The sequence below is a fragment of the Alosa alosa genome, chromosome 18 (assembly GCF_017589495.1).
Source record: "Alosa alosa isolate M-15738 ecotype Scorff River chromosome 18, AALO_Geno_1.1, whole genome shotgun sequence".
Classification (NCBI taxonomy): Eukaryota; Metazoa; Chordata; class Actinopteri; order Clupeiformes; family Clupeidae; genus Alosa; species Alosa alosa.
This window is the reverse complement of record NC_063206.1, coordinates 29,584,000-29,611,718: the sequence shown is the minus strand read 5'-3', so window position 1 is coordinate 29,611,718 and position 27,719 is coordinate 29,584,000. Positions and strand designations below refer to the sequence as shown.

General features: G+C 40.5%; 1 protein-coding gene across 5 annotated transcripts in view; it reads left to right on the top strand.

Annotated features, from left to right (window-relative positions):
• LOC125311190 (centrosomal protein of 55 kDa-like) overlaps positions 1-23,876 on the top strand; it is a 71,665-nt gene extending 47,789 nt beyond the window's left edge. For 3 of the 5 annotated variants that reach the window (XM_048269014.1, XM_048269012.1, XM_048269013.1), the window contains 4 exons: positions 21,962-22,410; positions 22,624-22,695; positions 23,024-23,149; positions 23,239-23,874. In XM_048269014.1, the coding sequence (XP_048124971.1) occupies positions 21,962-22,410; positions 22,624-22,695; positions 23,024-23,149; positions 23,239-23,454 (863 nt within the window). In that variant the 3' untranslated portion in view covers positions 23,455-23,874. Of the gene's footprint in view, positions 1-21,961; positions 22,411-22,623; positions 22,696-23,023; positions 23,150-23,238 lie in introns of all 5 variants that reach the window. The other 2 variants (XM_048269011.1, XM_048269010.1) reach the window with 2 other exon arrangements.
• The last annotated feature ends 3,843 nt before the right edge of the window (positions 23,877-27,719 follow it).

Sequence of the window (27,719 nt, the reverse complement as noted above, 5' to 3'; positions counted from 1 at the left end):
GATGACGTTATTACTCATGCGAGCTTGACTGAAGTGACCACCTTGATTGGCTGATGATTATAACGGAATGATTCCAAACACCTCCCTTACGATGAGTGGCAGGTGACAGGTCTGAGAATGCGTGCGCTACACAAGGACGGAAGATGATGAATAACTGAATAAAAAGGCCTAGCCTAAATGAATCAAGAGTAAGGCAAAACAAATAGCCTTTTGCAAAATGCAAAATTGCTTCCTCACGATTGGAAGCTCCTGTAGCCGCATAGGATTTCAAAACAGGCGAAATGCCACAAAACCGGTTTGTGAATAGGTCTGTGAGTTAGGAGTCCTCTCGACTTCTTTTAAGCTGCCACAGTTGGTGGGAAGGTGTGATTTGTTGGGGGCAGGGCCGGATTAACTGGGCACAAATGTCTGATGGCCCCCCCTGCCCCCCAGTCAACGTGAATCAAAAGGAGTAATTTCGGCTTTTTGTTGGAACTGAAGAGTGGACGGCACAGCAGGGCATGCCCAATGAAAATAAAATAACGCAACGCAACACAACACAGACCCCGCTTCTCTCGCATCAGTCACTGAAATGAACGAAACACAGAACCCGCTTCTCTCGCGGCAGTCACTGACAGTAGCCTAGAATAAATGCATGGGGAAAAACACTTCCCCATGACAAAGACATTGTAAAACACTGAAAGTTAATATTTTGTCACTAGCAATATACATCTGTCCTTTGTCAAATGTGTTACGTTCCAAGTAGCCAAGTGCGTAATTCTTCATAAAGTTGAACAAATACCTTTGCTTATTTCACAGAAAAATATAAATAGCCAGTTTAGGGTCTACAGTGCAGAGTTGGTAAGTTATGGTAGGCCAACTTGGAGGGAACATAGAAACAGGGGCAATTCTTTCTCTAAGAGCTGAGTAACCTGATGGTGCGCTCGTAGACATACGGCCAAACATGCAAGTGCCAATGAATTGTGCTCTCACGACAATCACGCTGTTAAATTTAAATAGGTTAACATCACTCTGTTCGCCTTCAAGCAAGGAAAACGATGATTTGAAGACATCTGTTTCGTTGGAAGGGCAAGGGGGTAGCAGCAGGGCAACACAGAGACAGGCCCGATGGCAGGGCTAATGTTATGAGAGTATTAAAATATGGGATTTCTACGGGAAAACATTAAAACGGCAAGACAGCGGGGGAAAGTTAAAATATGTGATAAACACGGAAAAAGTTGGCATGCATTGTTTCGGTCCCTGTGCACAGGGATTATTTGTCATATTATTAACCACATATGATTATTTGTGAAATTGTGCAAACAGGTGCAACACATTTGAAAAGGAAGGACTGGTAGCATGCAAGCTCCCGGGAAAGATTGATTTAAGAACGTTATCACAGTGTATCTTCGTGGCGCAAAGCAGTGTGGGCGGAAGACAGCAACAATTGGCAGGGGAGGGTCATGTCTTTTTTGACAATTCTGTCGGAGGGTTATTGAACAATTTCTAGCAGGCAAGGGAGGGTCATGCAACTTTTGACTGAAGCACTCAAAATTCCTCCGGTGGCCCCTTCAATATATAACGAACAGTCCCTAGATTGCTGCTGGGCTATATGTCTTGGTTCATGTCTGTTAACAACTCATTGCCGTCAAACGCGTATCTCGCGGTTGCATCCATTACAAACAAACATGCAATGTGAACGTCTGGGATTGGGGAGAGCACTAAATGCTCTACTGAATAAACACGAAGTCAAACCTTTAAATAAAAAACACTCTTTAATAATCAAAAAAATAAACCGCTAATGAAGTAAACTTGAGACCATCAAAAATCGCCTGTAACTCCGTGATAACAGGATGTTACAGGAAGGCATTTGGCTGAGCAACGGAGGTTAATATGCTCTATATTTTGTCCAAATGATGTCTGTCTATCATCGTTGCACTCGGAGAAAACCAGAATGTTTAATTTGTCCTGCATTTCTTCTATGGCTGCAAACGGGATTCACTCGCAGTTAACCCTGCTCACTTGAGACATCTGCCGGTTGTTTGGGTTGTTCCAGCGTCGTTGCAGCGTCACAGGAAAAATACAAATTAAAGTCGCGTGATACCGTGTGATCCCGCGCGCGGACCGCGAGGCAAAAGCTGGCCAAGTCGAAGTACTGCCCACTGTACATGGTGCATATTTGACTGTAGAATGTTAGGAAATCCCATTCAAGTCAATGGAGTGTTCTACTAACATTATGAAGAGCAGTATAAATTGATTTATTACACGGCTCTTCATAATGCTGAAGAATGCTCCATTCACTTGAATGGGCCTTCCCAACGTTCGGTGGTCTGCCATTTCTCGATAACAGACTGTTGCTAAGTATAACAGACCTCTGTCAAGAAAAATGTGTTTTGTGCTTCTAATTCACGTCTTTCATATCAATACGCAAAGACTGGAACTTCATTCAAAAGTGAAAGCAGACGGTTGACCAGCTGTGTTCTAAAGAATGTTTTATTCAAGTTCAGCATGTGTTGTTGCGAACTATTTGTTTCTCAGCAAAAGCCACAATGAAACGGTAACATAGGTAATTACATGGTCCATATTTGACTGTAGAATGTTCAGCGGTAATTACATGGTGCATATATATATGAAATCCCATTCAAGTCAATGGAGCGTTCTAGCATTATGAAGAGCAGTATAATAAATTGATGTAATTACCGCTGAAAATATAATGATATAAACATAAGGGATTTTGAAGACCGATATCAACTTTTTATCGACTATATTTGAGGATTTCAAAAAATTATAAATTGGCCGATTTTCTTTTTTTTTTTACAAACACGATGTAAATGTGTGTTCTAATATTTAGCATAAAATTCTGATCAAGGTGGGATAATGTGTTTAAATAGGCCTAACTATCTGGTATCCTAATGAAAGGCTCTTATACAATACATTTTCATTCAACACCCATGTTAACAGGTTAGAGCAGCCACACTGCCACCATCATATCCAAGCAGAAATACTAACCCCCAGTCCCCACCTTTCTTTGTATTGGTACACTGTATTAGCAGGCTTCATTAAAGGAGAATTCCGGTGTGATATTGACCTAAAGTGTGTTGAAACATGATACCGAGTGTGAACGTATGTCTCATATCAAAAAGAATTCCGTGGAAATGCATGGATTCGATTTTCTTCCAGTAGCAGCAACTGGAATCCATGCATTTCTACGGAATTATTTTTGGAATCTGATCCCTTATCATACCTGTTCATTCTTACTCGTCGCTCGACTTATCGTGACTAAATTCAAGATGGCTGCAAACGCTAAACTTCGTGAAGATACTGTCTGTATAAATCGTCTTGTAAGTAAACTACCAGTGCTTTTTCAAAGTTCTCAATGTCTCGCTTTAAATGTCAGGGCCCTCGAAGTCTACCAATGAAGTGTGGAGATACATTGAGCCTCGTAAATGGTGTAAAACAGTGATTTATTTGCATGGCTAGCCCGATGCCGAAGCACCACCATTGAAAAAGCTGTTGGTAGCATCGGCTAACTAGCACCAGATTTTGGAGTGCAGGGGACAAGCCGAGATGGGCTATGAGACATACGTTCACACTCGGTATCATGTTTCAACACACTTTAGGTCAATATCACACCGGAATTCTCCTTTAAGATATGTGATAAACTGGTACTTGGTTAATGTGATAAATCATTCTGGGTCAACTCCTGTCCACTAGGGAGCAATAGTGTGTGCCAGGTCACCGCACTAACCGTGTTAGGCAGGATAAGAGAAGGAGTTTGGGATCCTACGTTGAATTCCATTGTCTCCATGCCTAAACACCTGCCTTCTTTTTTTTTAACTTTCAAGTGTAAAGAACTTGGTTTGTGCTGGCCCAAGTTCCCCTAGGCTTGAAGCCAGCTACATGACCACCAATCAGACTCTTAAAAAGTGAGGAAAATTTACCAAAATGAAGACACCCCCCATTTCTCCTCATAGGACTATTCTTATCTATCTATCTTTCTATCTATCTATCTACAGTACCCTCCAGAATTATTGGCACCTCTGCTAAAGTTGACTAAAAACTGGTATAAAAAATAATCTGTTGGTGATTTATTGTAATCTCACAATGAAAAAAGAAAATCCAACCTTGAAGGGAAGCAAATTTATTTTGAGAAAAAGAAAAATCATAAAGAAATAAATATTTTAAACAAAAACACCTCGCTCACAATTATTGGCACCCCTGCTTGTAATACCTTCTTAAGAAGGTATTACAAGCAATTGCCAATAAGACAGCTTGTAATATTCTCCTATGACACCCCATAAAGTTGGAGAACACAAAGCAAGGGATTTAAGACCGTTCATCTTTTAAATAAATCTCCACAGATTGTCCAGATTCCTAGGTCCACATTTGTGCATTCTCCTCTTTGACTCACCCCACTGTTCTCCTATGGAGTTTAGATCAGGGGACTGAGATGGCAATGTCCGAAGCTTGATTTTGTGTTCAGCAAACAATATTTGTTTTGATCTGGACATTTGTTTTGGTTCATTGACCCAATAAATGATCCAATCATGACCAACTTTTAGTGTCTTGGCAGAGATTGACAGATTTCCTTTGAAAATGTTCAGGTTTTTCTTGGTGTTCATGATATCATGCACCTTAATTAGGTTTCCAAGGCCTTTAGGAATAAAAACAGCCCCACAATAGCACAGCCACCATAATTCTCATTAGGCATGGGGTTCCTTTCAGTATAGCCATTCTTCTATGTACGCCAAACACACCTAAAGTGTTTCTAGCCAAAGAGTGCAATTTTCATTTCATCTGACAATAGACCACACTTCCAGTAACTCCTGCCGTTTACATTGGTAATTAAATGACTGGACAGGCTTTTACCTGGCATGCCCTCTAAATAATCTATTTGCTGTGAGGTTACTTTTGAAGATTTTTTTTTTGACCCCAAGATGATACCTTTGTCTGTAACTCTCCAACAGTGGTTCTTATGGAATTTTTTACCTATCTTACCATCCTCCATACTGTACATGGTCGCAAGATAACCATGGGTCCTTGTCCAAGCATGTTTGTCACATTTCCAGATAATTAGAACCTTTTAATCATTGTTTTAACTGTAAATATAGGCATTTTCAACAAAGTACCTAGTTGTCATAGACATTCTCTGACTTACAAATGTAAATACACTTTCTTTTTATTTAAATTAAGTGTATTCTCTTGTCTTTCCAATGTTGAAAAATGACTAGGGGATTTAGCCTCTGTGTGACTTTATTTTCATACCATAGTGAAAAAGTAAGTCATGAACTACTTCTGAAAGTTCACAGACAAAATGCTTCTGCAAGGTTTTGTATATACAATTTTTCAGGGGTGCCAATAATTGTGAGCGACGTGTTTTTGTTAAAAATATTTATTTCTTTATGAGATTTTCCTTTTTCTCAAGATAAATTTGCTTCCCTTCAAGGTTAGATTTTTCCTAAATGTTTTCATTGTGAGATTACAATAAATCACCAACAGATTATTTTTTGTACCGGTTTTTAGTCAACTTTAGCAGAGGTGCCAATAATTCTGGAGGGTACTGTATATCTATACAGCGGAGAAAATAATAATTTCTTGCCTTGTTTAGCTGTATGTTTTGGATCATTGTATAGTTTAATGGTCCAATGATGCCTATTGGGGCAGGTCTCATTGCACACTGCCTGATCTTTTCCGCCAGAATCTCAGTGTAGCCTCTTGCTTTAGTGTTACCGTTTACTTTGAGAAGGTCACCAGGTCCCCCTGATTGAAAAACATCCCAAAATAATACTTTTCTAACCCCCACGAAATGGACATGGTGTCATTGGAATTTAATGCTTCTTTTTTTAGGCTAATCTCAGGCCATGTCCCTGGGTCAAAAAAAATCAGCGAAAGCTAAATTCTTTGTCCAGGTGTGCCCTTATAAAGGTTTAGCTGAGCTGTGCATGTTTGGAGAAGAGTGATCCATGATCAGCATCCAAGATGATCAAGTGATCCATTTTGAGATGAAGTAAACATTTCAACCACCAAAACACCATCCACAATGTGGAGAATAGCTATAGAAATGTATTCGTTTTGGGTGTTTTTCAGACAATGGGACCTGGTGAACTTCTCAAAGTAAACGGTAACACTAAAATAAGGGGCAAATTGAGAATTTTGGAGGAAAAGATCAGGCTGTCTGCCGAGAGACCTGCCCCAATAGGCGGCATTGGACCATTAAACCACACAATGATCCAAAACATACAGCTAAACAAGGCAAGAAATGGTTAACCGAGAACAATACCAACATTTTAGAGTGGCCCAGCCATAGTTCAGACCTCAATTTGTCCTTATCCTATGAATAATTTTGGACATGTAATTTTTCATAAAAAATGCTAAAAAAGATAAAAACTATTATTTTTGTCTTACAACCTTTTGGCATGTGGCAGTGTCATTTTCAGTCAGAACAAACATATTGGTCAAGAGAAAATCAACATTACATCAATATGCCAGGGGTATGAATAATTTTGTTCTTAACTGTATATAGATATAGTATACTCCTATGATTTATGTTTTCAATTTGCTGCTCTGGCGCTCTTGCACGTTCCATGCCCGAAATTCAACCATGCTTAAAGGAACCGTATGTAAGATTGTTGCCAAAACTGGTACTGCCATCACTTTCAAATTACTGTAAAGCGATGTATCCCCTCCCCCTCCCCCCTAACTGGCAGAGCTGCCAACCCGGATGGCAAAACACTACTGACTTTGTGATTAGTAGACAGGTAGAGGGTGGCGCATCAGGTCAAAACACAACATGACAACATCAACGTCAGTTGAGGGCTGCAACTTCACTTTTTAAATGACAATATCCTGGCCGGACTACTGTTGTAAGACGCTCAGAAATGATATATATAGCCTCGGAAACATAGAGTCATCGAGCTATATCCTCACTATGTGAAGTAGGGTGAAGAGTTAAATGATATTATTACATACTCGTTAATCTGACTCCATTTGATTAATAATTTGTATCACCAATCAATTACCAAGTAACTAGTTTATCAGCTATGGTGGAGAATGGCATGGCACACTACGAGAATTGGGGATATCCGATTGGTAGGCAAATGAACAATTTATTTGGCATTAAACCTTAAAGGTAAATGTAACCAATATCACTTCAGTTGAAGGTAAAAGTAAACTCACATGGTCTACTGTAACAAAGTAGCAAATGGTAACAAAGGAAACTTAACCAATTCACAGAGGTAAACTTGACATATAAGAGATAATAGATACACCAGATAAAACAATACAAACCCAGAGCCTTTATTGTCTGAGGTGGATGGGTGTGGCCCAGTTGGATATCATAACTTTATGCTACAGTGTAATTCTTAGTCTACAACTATGCACAGATACATGCAATTGTAAGGAAACCATGATCAGACTGTTGCCCACATTACATTAATTCAAGACCAAACATGAATGTATTATTCACAACGCGTATTTACAGAGTAGTACTGTATGATAATGAGGTTGGCCTAATCTCACCATAAGACATCAAGTAGGCCCAGGACTGAGTTACCTCAGAGGGGCCAGAACAAGGAGCAAATGGTCACTTTATGCATGAGCGGGTGTTGGGGATCTTTGGCCATGGCCAGCTAAGACAATACAGATCAAACACGGGTATCCACACATGTAAATTGAATGCAAAAGGCATTCTTTAGAAATGCAAAAGGTTTGAGCAAAAGACGGGCCTTACACTGTTGTCAGTGATATAAGTATTTGAAATGAACATGATTTCTTAATGTCTAGTGACATATCAGTGCCATTTTATGATGAATTGAAATACATTTCTTACATACGGTTCCTTTAAGTTTGACCGTGGCACGCTGTAAATCATGCTTATTTTGCAAGGAGCAAACACAACACAAATTTTTGTCCCATTCACTCAATCCAGCGCAACCTAGCAGCGAGTGCAGTGCATGCCGCCTTCTATCTGTGCCTTATCACTTTATGTGCGACCGCAGAGAACGCATTGTTTTTTTGATCATCGATTGCTACTTATAAACCTTGTTTGCTGTGGAGTACTTGTCAAAAAGGCAGACAAACATCTAAAAAGGAGGACACTCTTCTTTGACTATTGCACTTCTATGCTTTTATCAGCTATTCATGTTTTCTTTTGTTTATGTAAAGCATATTGAATGACCTCTGTGTATGAAATCGCTATATAAATAAAGTTGACTTGACTTGACTTGACTCTACCTAGGTCCGGACAGAGGGCTAGAAATCATGGGAATGATCACCCTAGGCAAACAACGCAACCAATGCTAACATTGTTTTACTGTTGGACTTCATGTTAAGCTGGAAAGACAATACTGGATATTAGGGTGGTCCTTATATGGGGTAAAAACATTTTTTTTTTGGAAATGTTTAACTCTCACCCCCTAAATGTGTTAATAAAAACACACTGTGCAAATTTTTTAATTGTTCCTACAATATCTAGAGGTTGCTCAAGGCCTTTGAATGTTTCCGGAATCGCAAATTTTTGCAGAAATTGTGCCATTTAAGAACACACAAAAAATAAAATGCAATATTATGTTTAATAACACAGGCACTGTGGTAGTGTGGTAAACAACATACAACATCAAAATCATAGAAACAAACAAACAAACAAACAAACAAAGAAAAATCACTTGTCATGCTTGTATGACGTAATGACAGAATGTTGAACTCAGAACGATAGTATAGTATCATCATAATGTACAGTTGTACATCTGAGATGTCCATTTTCACTCTGGACCAGAAGAAAGACTCTATCTTATGGATTCTTGAGATGAATGAGTGCATCCTGAAATGCAATATCAATAAGGTCTCCTAACTGGTATATGAAGGCCTCTACATTGGACGGCTGAGTCTTGGAAGTTCTCTTGGCATTTTTCTTGGCTTCTGCCATTTGTCCTGAAGTGTTTCCAGTTGTTTTATGGCATGATGTTGGGGACGAACGGGAATCCTAGCCTTGTCCTAGAATACCAAGACTTCTTTGATCACAGCTGTTGCACTTTCATGAATAGTTTTTTTTCAATGTTTTATGTGATACCCTTGGGTCTGGCCCTTGAGTCGTGGATCTGCTTGAGGTTTCTTCCTATATGTATATCCAATTCTAGGGAGTTTTTCCTCGCCCCTGTTACTCATGGGCTCTCTTTAAATGTTTAACACTCTGTAAAGCGTCATGACACATGAGTAATGTTTTGCCGCTCTATAAGTGAAATTAAATTGAAATTGATATTACAACACACATGAAACCTGCTTCTTGGAGGGTAACTTGCAGTTATTTCAGTCTCTTCTGATCCGAGTAACCATATAGCGGACTTGCTTCGTGTTGCTTCAGCCATTGTCTCAGTGTATATTGTCTACTGTGCTTCATTCACATTGAAGTGTTCTTGCTTTGAAATACATATCACAACTAAAACAAGGATACAAGGAAGTTTATTGTCACATGCATATAGTTACTGGAAGTAAGAAATGCAGTGAAATTATGTCTGGTATCAGCCTATTTGTGCATTAATGGGGGGGGGTAAAAAGTGCAGTAGAAGAGGGGTTTAGTAGATTAAGTGGCAAGGGCTGCATAAAAAGGTGGGGAGGATTGGGATTGGGTGGGGGGGCACCAACAAGGAGCACCCAAAGAGCAACAGGGGCAAGGAAAAACTCCTTACCAAGGAAGAAACCTTGGGCAGATCCACGGCTCAAGGGCTAACTCAACTGCCAGGGTCTTGGTGTGTGTGTTGGGGGATGACAGGGGAGATGGGATAGTGTGCTGTGTATGTGGGGAGAGGGCAGTGTGCAATATGTGTGTTGGAGAAGCTTCCTCATGAGACAATGTGCTGTGTATTGGGGGGGGGGGGCAGTGTGCTGTAAGTATGTTGGGGATGTGTGTTGGAGAAGCTTCCTGATGAAATAATGTGCTGTGTATGTGGGGGGGGGGGGGGGGGCAGGGACTTACTATTGCAAGCAGAGTACTGTATGTAATGTATGTGAGTGATGACAGTGAAGATGTGTGTGTGGGCTGGAGGGGAGTGGAGCAGTGACTGTGTGTGTGTGTGTGTGTGTGTGTGTGTGTGGGTAGGTGGGGGCAGTGTGCTGTAAGTATGTAGAGGATGTGTGTTGGAGAAGATCCTGAAGACAATGTGCTGTGTATGTGTGTGTGTGGGGGGGGGGCAGGGACTTACTATTGCAAGCAGAGTACTGTATGTAATGTATGTGAGTGATGACAGTGAAGATGTGTGTGTGGGGCTGGAGGGGGAGCAGTGACTGTGTGTGTGTGTGTGTGTAGTGTGTGTGTGGGTAGGTGGGGGCAGTGTGCTGTAAGTATGTAGAGGATGTGTGTTGGAGAAGATCCTGAAAGACAATGTGCTGTGTATGTGTGGGGGCAGTGTGCAGCAAGTATGTAGAGGAGGCTTACTGTAGCAAGCAGTGTGCTGTATGTATGTGAAGTAATGACAGTGATGATGTAAGTGTGTGTGTTGGGGATGGGGGTGGGGTGGGGTGGGGGGGGGGGCAGGCAGAAAGGCTAGGCAATCAAGGACATGGGTAGATGGAGGAGAAATCAAAAATAATAAATAAAAAGTGTGCAAAAGTTGGAGAAAGTCAGATATGTGTGTGTGTGTGTGTGTGTGTGTGTGTGTGTTTTGACGTGTGATGAAATAAGAAAATAAATAAAAGGTCTGTAGCATAGGGAGAGGGATGTAAAAGTGCTAAAAGTCTTGTAGGTGGGTGTGTGTGTGTGTGTCATGAGGGCTGAGGAGTGAATGAGTGCAAAGTCAGTATAGTGTGAGTTCAGAGTTGGGAAATGTTTGAGAGTGCTGAGGAGTGAATGTGTGCAAAGTCAGTATAGTGTGAGTTCAGAGTTCGGATGGCCTGGGGATAAAACTTCTCCTGAGTCTCTCAGTTCTGGCTTTGTGACTACATAGGCGCTCTTCTTGATTTCAGCGGTAGGAATAATCCATTGTTAGGATGAGAAGAGTCCTTCAGAATCTTTTGGGCTCTTAGGAGTACTCTTCTGGAATAGATATCTTGTAGAGCAGGGAGTTGAGTTCTTATAGTACGTTCAGCTGAGCGCACTACTCTCTGCAGAGTACTACAATCTCTAACTGTGGAGTTCCCATACCAGGTGATGATGCTACCAGTTAGAACACTCTCAACCGCTGAAGTGTAGAAGGCCTTCATGATGGATGTAGAAACTTTGAATTTCCTTAGCTGACGAAGGAAGTAGAGTCGTTGTCTGGACTTCTTCAGAACATATTGAGTGTTAACAGTCCATGTTAACTCTTCAGTAATGTGGACACTAAGGTATTTAAAACTTGTGACTCTCTCTACAGGTTGCCCGCTGATCATTAGTGGGGTGTATCTGTAGTTCTGCTGCTGCCTTCTGTAATCCACTACCATTTCCTTGGTTTTATTGATATTCAGTGTCAAGCTGTTAGATTGACACCACTGTGCCACCTCATCAACCTGATCCAAGTAGAACTGTTCATTGTTGTTACTAATCAGGCCCAAGATCACTGTGTCATCTGCAAACTTGATGATGGAGGTATGACTACTGTTGGCTTTGCATTCATGTGTGTAGATGTTGTACAGCAGTGGACTCAAAACACAGCCTTGGGGAGCACCAGTGCTGATGGTTAATGAGTCAGATGTCAGACCCCCCACTCTAACCACTTGTGAACGGTTGGTGAGGAAGTCAAATATCCAGTGACACAGGGTGGTGTTCAGTCCTAAGGCCTTCATCTTTGTGACCAAGGTGAGAGGTACTATCGTGTTGAATGCTGAACTAAAGTCAATGAACAGCATCCTCACATAATTCCCATTCCCTCCTCCAGGTGAGTTAAGGTGGTGTGCATGAGGTTTGAGATGGCATCCTCTGTAGACCTGTTGGCTCTGTAAGCAAATTGGAGGGGGTCGAAGGAGGCAGGGAGGGATGAGCAGATAATGTTTTTCACAAGCTTCTCAAAACACTTCATCACTGTAGACGCCAGGGCTACTGGGCTACTGGTAGTCATTCAGACATGATGGACTTTTGTTTTTCGGTACTGGAACAATAACAGACTGCTTGAGGCAAGTAGGAACTGTCTCTTGAGCCAATGATGTGTTAAAGATATAAGTGAACACAGGAGCTAACTGAGCAGCTTGGGATTTCAAAACCCTGTTAGAAATTCCATCCGGTCCAGTAGCTTTTCTACAATTTACCCTCCCAAAGGCATTGCTCACATCGACCTCAGAGACACAGAAAGGTGCATCCTCATTTGCTTCACATGCTGCAGCTAGTCCAGTATAGTCTGTGTTTTTCATGTCAAAGCGAGCATAAAAAAAGCATTAAGTTCATCAGGGAGGGCTTTACTCACATTCATCATAGGAGGGGACTTTCTTTCAAAGCCAGTGATGGTTCGAGTCCTTTCCACACTTTCGTGCTGGATCACCCTCCAAGAAATCAGCTTCAACTCTGTCTCTATAGCCGCTTAGCATCTTTAATAGCTCTACGTAAACTATAAGATGCTGCTTTGTAATCCGTCATATCCCCTGAAATAAGCCCAGCATTATAAGTCATGGTGCGTGTCTTTAATGCCGTTCTCACTTCTCTATCCACCCATGGCTTCTGGTTAGGGGAAGCTTCGGATCTTTACAGTTGGGATGATGGAGTCAGTTAGCATATTGATGTAACTCAATGATACTTCCGTAAACTCATTGATGTCAGCAGAGTTCGTCTTGAACATCTCCCAGTCAACGTTGCTAAGGGCGCCCTGTAGCCTGGCTTCCGATTGGTCAGTCCAGCTTTGACCTCCTTCGTCACTGGGGTCCGTCCGACTTCTCTGTTTGTACATAGGCAGTAGGAAAACAGCGGCATGATCTGATTTTCCGAAAGCTGGTAGAGACTTCACTTTGTAACTGTTCTTGAACTGTGTGTAGCAGTGATCCAGTGTGTTGTCACCACGTGTAGGGAAGTGAATGTGTTTAATAAATTCAGGCATGGACCGGTTCAGATGTACTTGATTGAAATCACCGGCCACAATAAGCGCAGCTTCAGGGTGCGTGTGTTGTTGTCTATTTAACACTTCTTGCAATGAAGTGTTAAATAGACAAGAGAAAGGAGAAACAGGAGTTGCTATGAAAATTGCTCACAACAGCATATTATTGGGAAATACCGGAATCAGCAGATGAGATCAGCAAATCATCATTGTAAATTTGCATGGACAATATGGAATTCCCATTTTAAGATTCATTAGGTGATGTAGGTAAAACCACCACATGTGGTAACCAATAATCAATACACATTGTCATTGACTGCATGGTCAAATAAGTCCATTGCTGTCATAAGAATATATTGTTAAACAAATATACATGCTAGCACAATGTATCACATAATACGCGAAAAATCCCAAATATACAGTGGGCATCGCTTTCAAATGACCACTTCATTCACAAGATTGCGCCGGGCGTGAAGCTGCGTGAAGCTTTAGTACCACTTTCAGACACTGTGCGTCGCTCTGCCACTGTACATCGCTCTGCCTGCCGTCCCTTACATAATTGTTGCCGAGAGTAATCCCAGCCTACGAATTCAATAACAAAATAAATCATGCATAATTAAACATTACCTCGATTTAGGCTACTTGGGTATGGCTTAAGGCTTGACTACACGAAAATCGAAATCGAAATTTGCTGTCTACATTATTGTCAGTGTTGGGGTTAACGCAAACTCGCCAAATCAAAACAGTGGTGTGATAATTGAGCCAGTAGAGAAATAACTGTTCAGAATTAATCTGTAGCCTTGGGTAGGCTTCTGCAGAAAACAATGTTGTTGCCGATTTAATACTATCTGGCGGCGTTTTTAACAGGCTACGCCAATAGAGGCTTAGACAACTATGACCCACGTTTTGGTTTCAGTAAATTAATTTGCCCTACTTCTTGACTGCAATGTAGTCAATTGACTGCTTGACATGTCATTTTTATTTTCTGTACAATAAACAATTACATCTGCTTTATGCCGCAGAATTACATTCATATTTGGCTGACTGCAGACGCCACTTCCCTCCCCATATTCCAAGATTAAGATAGTATGAAGTGCTTTTTGTATAGGCTACTATCATAAAAAAAATAGTTAAAACGAATAGCTATTTGCAATTTGACAAAACACTGGTCCTCATTTTGCGAATCGCGAGGACGATATGAGCCTGTTGCATTAAGTTAGATGTCGAGTCAATGCATAATGTTTGAAAACCACTGGCTCGTAATCACAATAATTTAACACCCGACAGTTGGATAACCTACTTCATCATGTCCCCATGCCTACATTTTTGTGAGTAGCATAGAGATCGTTAAAAACAATAAAGTATGGCTCTCCGTTTGGGACATCGAAAACTTATATTTTTAATAGACTACCGTCGAAGATGCTGACTTGCAAAAGCCTCGGGATAACACGTTATCTCCACTATTATCAGTCATGCCCCTTGATCAAAGTGGGGAATGAAATAAAAGTTTGAGAACCACTGGCTTAACAAGTTACCTATAGTCCAGAACACAGAATCTGTTACAATATTCTGATGATGGGCGATGATATCGGCAAATGTTTGTTTTCCAAAGTAAAATTTCACTTCACCATGCTCCTTCGACAATACCTGGCCTACCTGGTATCATTACAAACATTATTCTGTGTCCTAAAACTGGCATATTTTATGACATTGTGTCATGTAAGTTCGTTGCAAAATCTAGAGAAATGTGTGAGGTGGTCAGCGGGGACAATTGAGACACACATTGGATTGTGTTATTACTTGAACATTCCACACTATCCACAGCTGTGGTAGGCCTATCAGGGGCAGGAGGATTACTGTCAGCGCCAGGCTTTATATAAAATTCTTCAACAGAAGGCCTCGAATGTTGTCTTGTTTGTGGGGCTTTGCTTCGCTTCTGTAATTTCGGCTTCATTGAAAATGAGGGCTTCCCTCAATGACCCTCGAGAATAAATAAAGGTTGAATGAATGAATGAATGCAGGCTTGCCCAAAATAAAAAAGGCATGTGGTTTGCGCAGCCTACAGTAAATAACAGACCAGCCAGAATAATGCGTTGATGCTTTTTTACGAGCAAGATGTTTTGGTACCCTCGCACACTGCATGTTCTTAAATAACAATGATCATCAGTAATATTCGACCATTAATTTGGGTAAATGGGCAAGCGTGACCACCTTGATTGGCTGATTGGCTGGCTGATTTAACGCGGGCATGATTCCAAACACCTCCCTTACGATGATGAGTGACAGGTCTCAGAATGCGTCGCTACACAAGGACGGAAGATGATGAATAACTGGGGCCGTAGGCTATTCACAAAGGCTTTTATCTTACTACTAGGAGTAGGCTACTCCTAAATCGCACTTAAAGATTTTAGATTGGAGTTTTCTCTTAAAAGTTATTCACAAAGCCTTTCAGACAACTCCTAAACTAGGAGTGAGTCTTCGTGGCTGTGGATGACGTCATTACTCATGACGTCATTACATATCCCTAGGCTACGTTTGCAAAGAGGAGAACATTTTAATTTGATTCACAATGAAACGTTACATTTAATTTACATGTTAACAATGAGTAGTTTTGGTTGTTGTTGGTGGCGTTATTGCATCCCTTTTATGAATGCAAAATTGTTCCCTCGCGATTGGAAGCTCCTGTTGCGCATAGGCTATTTCAAAACATCGCAACGTAAAATGCCACAAAAAAGCTGTTTATGAATAGGTCTTAGTGAGTTAGGAGTCCTCTCGACTTAAGCTGTCCCAGACGTAGGTGCTACTTTTAGGTTTAGGTCTAAAATGCTTCGTGAATTACTTTTTGTGAAAAAATTAGAAGTCCTAAAGTTAGGAGTGACACGCCCATTATTTTTAGGAGTTGCTCCTAAATTCGCCAGTTAGGAGCTACTTTTAGCCTTAAAATTATTTGTGAATACGGCCCCTGAATAAAAAGGCCTAGCCTAAATGAATCAAGGCAAAACAAATAGCCTAGTAGCCCAATGAAACATACGGATTGATGTAGTATCTTTGTAACATTATTAAATTATTCTGTTACTATGCCTACGTTTGCAAAATAGAACATTTTAATTTGATTCACAATAATTTTACATTTAATTTACATGTTGACAATGATTAGCCTAGTTTTGGTTGTTGTTGGCGGCGTTATTGCATGTTAGTTATGCCTACAATGCAAAATTGCTTCCTCGCGATTGGAAGCTCCTGTAGCTGCATAGGATTTCAAAACAGCAGGTTTGTGAATAGGTCTGTGAGTAAGGAGTCCTCTTGACTTCTTTTAAGCTGTCAGAGGTGGGAAAGTGTGATTTTTTGGGGGAAGGGCCGGATTAACTGGGCACAATTGTCTGATGGCCCCCCTTCCCCCCAGCCAACGTGAATCGGGTGGTTAGTTAATAGGCCTATCGTGAAGATTTTTCCTGCCATCTAAGGCACTAGCGCATCTGTGAGGCCAAGCCTCACCAAGTAGCTCGTTTGTTTACAACTAACATTCAATTTAATTAAACTGCTTTATAGGCTATGCCGAAATAGTTTTCAACATTTTGAATATTAGTGTCGGGTGAATTGAAATGTTCTCAAAGTAGCCTTATGGCTGAAAGCTGCTTGGGACACCTCCCCCCCGTCAAGCAATATAACCATACAAACGCGGCTTCCTGCACTCATTGTTTCAAAAAGGAGTAATTTTGGCTTTGTCAGAACTGAAGAGCTGTGGACGGACGCGGCACGGTATGCCCAATGAAAATAAATTAGCATAACGCAACACAACACAACAACACAACCCAGCTTCTCTGAGTCACTGACATGAACGAAACACAGAACCCGCTTCTCTCACGGCAGTCACTGACAGTAACCTAGAATAAATGCATGGGGAAAAACACTTCCCCATGACAAAGACATCGTAAAACACTGAAAGTTAATATTTTGTCACTAGCAACATTCATCTTTCCTTTGTCAAATGTATTATGTTCCAAGTACCCTATCGCGTAATTCTGCTTCATAAAGTTGAACAAATACATTTGCTTATTTCACAGAAAAATATAAATAGCCAGTCTACAGTGCAGAGTTGGTAAGTTATGGTAGGCCAACTTGCAGTGAACATACAAACAGGGGAAATTATTTCTCTTGCAGCTGAGTAGCCTCAGGTGCGCCGTGTGGGCTATAAGGCCGAACATGCAAGCCAATGAATCGTGCTCTCACGACAATCAGCGCGTTAAACTTAAATAGGTTAACATCACTCTAAGTTCGCCTTCAAGCAAAGAAAACGATGATTTGAAGACATCTGTTTTTAGTTGGAAGGGCAAGGGGTAGCAACAGGGCAACACAGAGACAGGCCCGATGGCAGGGCTGTTATCTGCGAGTATTAAAATATGGGATATTCTACGGGAAAACATTAAAACGGCAAGACAGCGGGGAAAGTTAAAATACGTGATAAACACGGAAAAAGTTGGCATGCATTGTTTCGGTCCCCGTGCACAGGGATTATTTGTCATACTATTAATCACATATGATTATTTGTGAAATTGTGCAAACAGGCTAAACACATTTGAAAAGGAAGGACTGGTATGCAAGCTCACGGGAAAGATTGATTTAAGAACGTTATCACAAAGTGTGTGGCTGTGGCGCCGGGTGGAAGACAATTGGCAGGGGAGGGTCATGTCTTTTTAACAATTCTGTCGGAGGGTCATTGAACAATTTCTAGCAGGCAAGAGAGGGTCATGCAACTTCCAACTGAAGCACTCAAAATTCCTCCGGTGGCCCCTTCAATAAATAACGATCAGTCCCTAGATTGCTGCTGGGCTATATGTCTTGGTTCTGTTAACAACTCATTGTCAAACGATAGCCTATCTCGCGGTTGCATCCATTACAAACAAACATGCTATGTGAACGTCTGGGATTGGGGAGAGCACTAAATGCTCTACTGAATAAGCACGAAGTCAAACCTTTAAATGAAAAACACTCTTTAATAATAATTTTAAAAAAAACGCTAATGAAGTAAACTTGTGACCATCAAAAATCGTTTATCGCTTGTAACTCCGTGATACCAGGACGTAACAGGAATGCATTTGGCTGAGCAACGGAGGTTAATATGCTCCATGTTTTGTCCAATTGTCTATCATCGTTGCACTCCCCGTTTCAATCGTCCCGGTTGTACCTACTCAAAACGCAGATAGAACCTTATTATTCTAAGGTAGCGAAATAGCGTTCAGCATGATTCATGCCCAATTAATTCCCCTGTTAAAGTGTTCTTCGCCTTTGTAGTTTGGTTTAATTGATAGCCTATGATAAACGGCTTATGGCCAAATATGTGAAAACGTTAAAATACAGTAGGCGATAAACCCGGAAAAAAAGTTGACAGTGATTTTTTTCATAATCACTTTGGAGGGTCATAGAAAAATGTATTGCTGGCGAGGGAGGGTCACGCTTTTTTGGACTAATGCTCCCAAAACTCCTCCGGTAGCCCCTTAAATAAATAACGAACAGTCCCTAATGAAGTAAACTTGTGACCATCAAAAATCGTTTATCGCCTGTAACTCCGTGATAACAGGGCGTAACAGGAAGGCATTTGGCTGAGCAACGGAGGTTAATACTCTATATTTTGTCCAAATGATGTCTGTCTATCATCGTTGCACTCGGAGAAAACCAGAATGTTTAATTTGTCCTCGCGTCTCACGGCTGCAAACGGGATTCACTCGCAGTTAACCAAATATTTCTTTATTAGGGCAGGGCAGGCATATTTCTGGCTATTACATTATTTCTAAACCAGTCTGCTAAAGTCTGTAGTGAAGTCTGTGTAGGGTTTTCCAGGCTCCATTTCTTTTTTTGGAGACACCCTGCTCACTTGAGCCATCTACCGGTTGTTTGGGTTGTTGCAGCGCCTCACTGGAAAAATACAAATTAAAGTCGCGGTGATACCAAGGTGATCCCACGCGCGGACCGCGAGTGAAGCTGGCCAAGTCGAAGCACTGCCCACTGTATGCACATTGCACAGTATGTGTTAAACTTCAAAGGTCTTGAGCAACCTCTAAATATTGATTAATATTGATAACATTTTGTTTTTTTTATTTATTCAAACATATTTGTGGGGTGAGAGCATGAACTTTTAAAAGTTGAAAAATAAGGACCACCCTACTGGATATGTATCACTATCACTATTTGGCTGTCCTTAATAAAAAATAATTATTATTATTGCAAACATTCTTACCGATACCTAGGCTAATATCGGCACACCGATTTATCGGTCAGACTCTACTTTAGAGATGCACCGACATGGAATTTTAGGGCCTTGAAAAAAATTGTGAAAAATGAATCAGGGACAGCATTTAAAAAGCATAATTTAATTGCAGTAATTAATTACCTACCACCAATGATGGACAGAACTCATAATAGTCCTCAATGGTACATCAGTCAACAAAAAAGCAGTAGCCTAGCCCTATGTGTGGCTCCTTTAAGTAAACCTCACATCAGTGAATTGTGAGTGAGTGGCCACTGGCCAGCGACAGTGAGTAAACGCAGATAAACTAGGCTAAACTGGGAAAAAGCTATAGTGGCAAAATCGGACTGTATCTTATGTTTTGAGGAAGAAATATAGCCAACCAAGCTGAAGTAGCTCAGTGTAGCCAGGCAGGCCTTACATACAGCTAGTTGGGAAATGAGGGCTTTAAAAAATATCGGTGCAAATTATCAGCCGGATTTCTGTTATAGGAGCAATAATGTTATTAAGTATAAATAAGTATAAGTATATATACTCTTTTGATCCCGTGAGGGAAATTTGGTCTCTGCATTTATCCCAATCTGTGAATTAGTGAAACACACTCAGCACACAGTGTACACACAGTGAGGTGAAGCACACACTAATTCCGGCGCAGTGAGCTGCCTGCATCAACAGCGGCGCTCGGGGAGCAGTGAGGGGTTGGGTGCCTTGCTCAAGGGCACTTCAGCCGTGCCTACTGGACGAACCGGCAACCCTCTGGTTACAGGTCCGAAGTGCTAACCAGTAGGCCACGGCTGCCCCCAAATTAAAAAAAAAATAATAATAATTAAAAATTTAAAATAATTAAAAATATTATTATATTACAATGAAATATTTTCATTTTTTCATTTGTCAGCCACCGATATATCATGCATCCCTACTCTACTTCACTCTTCAGTCTCATACAATCAGAAAGGATAAAGTATAGGACATGTATAGTGCCCCTGTCCGTTCAGATGAACCTCCACATCAAAGAAGTTGAGGAGCGAGCCAAACTGCTTCAGGCTCTAATCAAGACCTGTCATGGAAAGTGATTTGGGAGGCAAAAATTGTCAGATGGGTGCAACTTTATTTGTGCGTGCCTGACAAATGCATCAATCTCAAACTAGCAAAGACACTTTCGTCACACCTAGCACCCCGTTGCCCTGGACGGAAGATAGGGCCCTCAGACATTTGTGCATGTTTTCTGGCAAGTTACCAACCTTTGATAGAGGAGTAGTGGGCCATCTTGTATTTTTTTCCCTTAAGTCTGTATCCATGGTCTACACACTAGATAAGGCTCTCAAACATTGCAATGTTGCAGTAGAATGTGGAGGTGAAAAAATAGTTGTTTACCTTTATGCCACAGTGTCTGTAGAAACAAGGAGCAACACATGAACTAATTAACTAATTAATCAATACTAACACCATCAGGTACGCCATGCACTAGACCCGTTATAGTTTGCATACCAGGAGAAAGTGGGCGTGGACGATGCCATCACTTATCTTCTACACAGGACACATTCTCACCTAGACAAGGAGAAAAGTGCTGTGAGAATCATGTTCTTTGATTTCTCAAGTGCTTTTAACACCATCCAACCCCTCAGACTGGGAGACAAGCTCATGCAGATGGGTGTGGGCGCCACCTGGTAACCTGGATTACAGATTACCTGACCGAGGCGACCACAGTTCGCCAGACTGAAGAACTGTCTCTCTGACATTGTGATCAGCAGCACCGAGCCCACAGGGAACTGTGCTCTCCAGTCCTGTTCACCCTGTACACATCTGACTTCTGCTACAACACCGAGTGATGCCACATGCAGAAGTTTTCTGACGATACTGCAATTGTGGGGTGTATCAGGGACGAGCAAGAGGAGGAGTACAGGACCCTGGTGGAGGACACCTTCACCATGACACTCACTCTCTTGAGCACCTTACCATGTTTTTGCATCTTCACCATGACACTTACTCTCTTGAGCACCTCACCATGCACACAGAACTACAGGCCAGTCCCGGCCCTGTCACTGCAAGCGTCTCATGCTTGATCACCCTCAAGCACACTGTGGATTTATTATATATATTATGTGGATATATATAAATTTATTTAATTTATATAGTATATTTAGTATTTAGTTTTGTTAGTTTTCCTTATATTCTACTGTCTCTATTGTACAGTGGAGTTTGGTTATATGTTTATACTTATACTTACCATTTCTGCTGTAAGTGCATGTTGTGTGTGATGTCTGTATGCTACTGAGACCTTGAATTTCCCCTTGGGGATCAATAAAGTATCAGCCGCTGCCACTGGTTGTGTACAAAAGCAGTGTTCAGTGATGCTCCTCTGTCCTCACATAAAACCTGTTCCGTATCAGATAAGCTCTTATGATTTGTTCCTGAAATTGCAGTGATTTGTCAATTTCGAATTGCTTTGCCTGGTGCATGGATTATGGTACAGCGGATTGGATGGATTACGTACAAACAACAAATCTACCATGTTAAATGCTTGTTACGAAATAATGTTTTCCATGAAAACAAGTACTAGACATTTTTCGGTAGGCCAAGGTGGCACAAATTCTCCTCTCATTTCTCTATGCAGGAAAAACTCTGGTTTTCTCACATTTGGCATGGTGCTTTTTAAAAATGTAATATTTGCATTTTGTAATTATGTGATCATCAGTCTAATGTATTGACTAATCACAGCCCAAGCATTTGACATTTTCTGACATTGCAGATAGAAGCTGTCAAGAAGCACAAGGGCAGTATGAGAAGGCCCTGAAGTCCTGTGAAGAACAGCTGAAGCAGGAGCTTCGAAGTATTGCTCAGGCACAGGCAGAGCTGGGTCATGTGAAGAGAGAGGTTCATGACAAAAAGGAAGAACTTTTCCAAGTGCAGATTCTGATCCAAAGCAAGCAGAAAGATCTCGACCAGGTACAGACATACACCCAAGAGAAGCAGGAAGAGCTGGATCAGTTGCGGCTCCAGATCAAAGAGACCCATGGAGATCGGAGTGAAATACAAGACCTTCTTTGCTGCAAATGGACAGAGCTAGAACAGCTGCAGAATGAGATCCAGGTCAAGCAGTATGAACTTGATCAAGTGCAACACCAGGTCAGAGACAAGCAGAGCGAGATGAGTCAGATGCATCAGCAGCTGAAAGACCATAAGAGAGAACTTAAGAAAGTGAGTTATAAGCCACAGCTTAAGTTTTGATTTGACAGTATTACTATTTATGGTTAGATATTTCTGTGTCACAATAATACATGCCACACTACTAACTACTCACTACTGTTGTGTTCGTAACAATCTGTACCACTGAACCAGAGAGGGTTGTTAGTTATCAAGGATCTTTGGCTGAACCATTGAAAAAAGTTACTAAATATTTCTTTTTTATAGGGGGTGCAGCTGCAAGAGGTGTTGCAGAAACAGCAAGAGGAACAGACCAGGATTGCCGTCCTAGAAAAGCAGGTACAGTACCTAAACATAGCATTCCTCAGTGCTTTTCAAATGCCCTGGAAATCATGCCAGGTATCTAATTAAGCACCTAATTTGATTGAACACTACGGTTAAATAGAAACCAAAGATTGTGTCTAATATCCTACGTGTGTCATGATCCTGCCCATTAAGTCCCTGTAATCCTTATGGCCCTGATGAAGTTGGACACCTGTCATTGGAAGAGTTTAATTTGATTTTAAACTGTTTAGTCAACAGACCTCAAAAAGCAAGTTTGAACTCAGAAACTCTTCACATTTACATATTCTTTCCTAAAAGCATTGTAAAAGCCTTTTGTCTTAAGGTTTCACGCTTTGCTGAAGATGTGGAAACACAGACATGTGAGAAACAGCATTTGCAGCGGCACCTTCACAAAGTTTTAAAAGATCTAAGCAAAGCACAGGAATACATCTCCAAATTAGAGGATGAGGTTAGTATTTGGATAACATCATGGTCTGTATTGGTGTTTATAAGGGTCTATAATGCTGTTTTTACCCTTTTTTTCTTAACTTTCCTCAGTTGGATAAAGCTCAGAGTAAAACTGACACCTTTGAGGAAATGACCAGTCCTGGGCTTGAGAAGCAAGTGAGACAGAGTGTTCAAGGCCTCAAGGGATCACCAAGAGTGTCCAATCCCCTGAACGAGAGCTTTCTGGAGTGTCCTAACTGCAAAATCCAGTATCCAACTAGTCGTCACAGGGAGCTAGTGATTCATATTGACAAGTGTTGTGGATGATAGCTTACTTTTTTATACACAATAATACAGTATGTTTTAATCATAATAAGACTTTCAGAATACATTCATTAATGTAAGAAGTTGTCAGGTTTATAGGTGTACCTTATAGGTGTTTATAGGTGTTCAGAATGCAAATTTTATTTAAGTTAAATTTTCAAGGAATGTTTTTATGGAAGTAAATGCATTTTCAAAATATTACATTTGTATTTAAATAAATTCCTTAGGGTCTAATCTTAGGACACCTGCTGTCTCCCAACACAAGACATTTTGCAAATCAGATCATTGGCTCACACCAGATTGCATGAGTAAAGCTGCATATTATACTATTTCAGGCTAGGGATTATCATGGCATGGTGGGGTTAGAGGGCAGGAGAGGCTCCTGGTCATATGAGGAGAGAAATAGAAGCATTGGTGTCAGAGAGGAATAGCAGCATTTCAACAGCCTCTACCATGAATGCTTGTTTTGAGTATATGGAAAATGAAATGATAATCATAACAGAGAGTCTATGAGGCATGTTTTTAATGGGCTTGAGTGGGCTTGAATACAGAATGAGACTGCACTGTGAACAGCATCAAGCTTTTATTTGTGTCAAGAGAATTGAACATGTGCTTTTGCATACAAAATTATTTGTATACAGTACGTCAAATTTGCTAAACACTAAACTGTTGTGGAGAATCAGGTGTTGCAGTGATGCAAAAAGTTAATGAGGCTTTTAGGAGAGTTTTTTTTTTTTTAATTATCTACGTATATGTTCAAGCCAGGGTTGGAATTTCACGGTGGCCACGATGGCCATGGCCGTCATTGCCCCTTGCATTGTCCGTGATGCCCCTTTGAAAATCGGAGGTTCAAAGTGAAAAGTCAAAGTCAAAGTCTGCTTTATTGTCAATTTCTTCACATGTCAAGACATACAAAGAGATCGAAATTACGTTTCCCACTATCCCACGGTGGAGACAAGACATATTTTACCAATTAAGTCCACAGACAAACATAACATTCAAGTAAACAATATAAAAAGTAAATAAGAAGGCACATACAATGAAGAAATAAGAGCAGCAAAATTTGGGTTGAAATTGTGCAATTTTGCATACAGTAGACAGTCAATATAATAGTGCAAAAGTCAGGCCAATAAATGGCTGAGGTAGTTCTGTTTGACCTAAGTATGCAAGTGGCATAGTGGTGCAAGTTATGTAAGAGTTATGTAGAGTTATGTCCCCGAGGGCAGTAGATCAAACTAATTGTGAGCGGGGTGACTTCACTCACAATTGTGGTCGCCTTGCGGGTGAGGTGGGTGGTGTAAATGTTCACAGGTCAATGTGGTTTTGGTGGCCCCCTTCTTTCCATATTCTGCTTTGCATCTGACTAATAGCAATTTTTATTTACCCTATGGTCTGTCAAAATAATCTTAGCATTCACAGTGCAAATGAATTTAGTCTTTTACGCAGTGGAGAAAGTGACAGCGCACGACAAGAAAGAAAGTGCGCCCAAATTCACCCAATCTTTTCTGGTGAACTACTCGCGAAGTAGCCTACTCATCACACAGACATTACATGTAGGCTATCACATCACATGAAAGAGCTTTTTCTCAGCTTTTAAATGGTGTTAGCGAGGTTCACAAGAAACGTAACTTTAATTCAATCATAATTCATCTCCCTACCCATTCATCTCGGTGGAATACTTGCCTCAACACATGACAAATATATCAGGATAAACAGCAGACCTTACCGAACTCAAAGGTGTAAAGCATTCCCCTGTACAGTTAGCCATTTTAGAGTAATCCAATTTTCGAATTTTCAGCAAATTTCTGCATGCATGTCTCCAACTTTGGCCTTTAAATTTCACAGTCACAATGTGTTTAAATTGTTCAGTACATTATTTCATAAACGGTCAAATACAAAAATAATGTTACAAATATCGCCTAGATATCTGTAAATATTAAAATCAGAGGATATACAGCTGACTAAGAGTTTGTCAAAGTAGGCAATGATCACAAAATGTTAAGCATGCATGTAGGCTATTTGAGTTTCTTAAAGCTGAGCTGTGCTTACATTTTTACACATACATGATTTTATAACAGGCCAAATAGAAAATTAATGTTAAATATTGCCTAGATATCTGTAAATATTACAATCAGATGATTATGATCATATTCTATGTAATATGTCATGTTTCATGTTTTTGTCATGTTTCACAGTGATGCAGGTATACTGCTGTGAATAGGCTAAATACAACTTTGATCATTTTTATGTAGAGTTTATGTTAAGTTTGGCCTTGGTGCCCTGACGTGTGGCCTTTGTGCCCCCCGCCAAATATGCTCAACTGAAGGCCATGTGGCCTTGCCCCTAAAATTATGAAAATCCAAGCTTGGTTCTAGCCTAGGCTAGCAATTTGGAGCTGTTTTTGAAGTCACATGGTGAAAAAGTACAACAGAACAGCTAGGAATAATGCCCAAGCATCATCTTAAACTGCTATATGATTTTTTAAATATTATTATTGTTTATATTTCTCTTCTTATAAAGGGCATTTTAATTAAACAGTTTAGCTAGGAACAAACACTAATGAAAAAGGTGTAGCAATATGTTCTGTATTGCTTAGAAATGTAACCACAAACAACAGATATCAGACATCTCTGAACAGATGGTATGTGTTATCTATAAGACCCTCGCATCTTCTTTACATTCTACTCTGAGCTGCATCATTCCCACGCGCTGATGTCTTTTTGCTCTCTGAAGAATCTGATCATGCTCAACCTGGCACTGGTCAACGATCAACTGACCAACCTCCTGACCACTGCCACTTGTGAGCAATTCTAATGGACAATTTGATAGATATTGAAACATAGGAGCACCTTCATTTGGAGTTTTTTTTCTTGTCTGTCATTCTTCCATTGACATCAGACGGTGAGGATTTTTTTAATAAGGTCACCGGTTCAACCACACTTTTCTGTTCATAGCAGACCGGCTCTTTATCGCCATCAATCTATCCATTGTCATGGTCTGGCATCTGAGTCTGGGGATATGCCTGTACAAGCTACCATAATAGTGGTAATGGAGGCTTTTTTTGGTCCAACAGTCACATGTGGAAGTATACCCTGATATTAACTTCACTAATATATAAGCAAAATCAGTGTAATGCGCACTGCGCAGTACATGTAATTAAGAGCTTTACTAAAAATGATGGTGAACTAAACTGCATTTTGGTATTTAGCATGAATATTTTTCACGCCCATCTAGCATTAGCGTGAAATTATTAAACAGTAATAATTTGGAAGTAACATTTAGGTTTTTAGATTTTTACATTTATTTAAAAGTACTAATCTTGATTTAAAGTCTCGTAAAGGAACTGTATAACCTTGTGGATATTAATGTCTCAATACAGATTTAATTAGCTACACTTATATGTTAGTCACAAAATGTCAGTCCCTCTCATCCCCCTTTGTCAGATCAGCAAAAGGTCAAAATGAAGTCTGGACACTAAGAGGATCATCTATAACTGAGATGCCCTATGTACCCAGACAAGACTGCTGACTGCAGACATACTTAGCCTGATGATTTTTTTGATCCATTATGTGGATCCCCATCTTCATCCTTACAGGTGAAAGTTTCTGTTTCTTCCAGTATTAATTTTTTTTTATATTAAAACACCTCCATCCTCAGTGAAAGATGGATACATCATTAAAGGAATGTTCCTGAGCAAAAACAACCTACTGTAGGGTCTATTTTCAGAAGCTAACACGTTCAAAATGTTGTTTGAGAGCATAATTACGTTAATTGGTGGAGTTTTGAGCAAGAACCTTGTTTGCATTAACACCAAATTGTCTTACAGTGAAAGCGTACCGGGCATAGGCTACACTCGAACCACTTCGAAACAATTACAACATTTACAATACTTTGATTTGCCTGTAGACAACCTCACCACACTACCACAGAAGAGTCATTCTATTGACTCCATTAATGGTGTATAATAGTTTGTTTTTGAAGTGAGTGTATGCCCGGTTCGCTTTCATTGTAAGCCAATTTGGTGTTAATGCAAACAACGTTCTTGCTCTCAAGCACAAAGACAGTCACCTATTCACCTAATGCTGTGAAATGTAGGAAGTGCACTGCATACATGAGTTGGTAACATCAGTGAAGAATTGAGAAAAATAGTGCCAAGGTTATGTGAGAACACTGGCACACACTGTTTGCCAAACAGTTTTAGATCAGCAACATACAGGGCAAGAGTAGCAGCTATTTATATTTTGGCACCAAAATAGATTGTAGTGGTT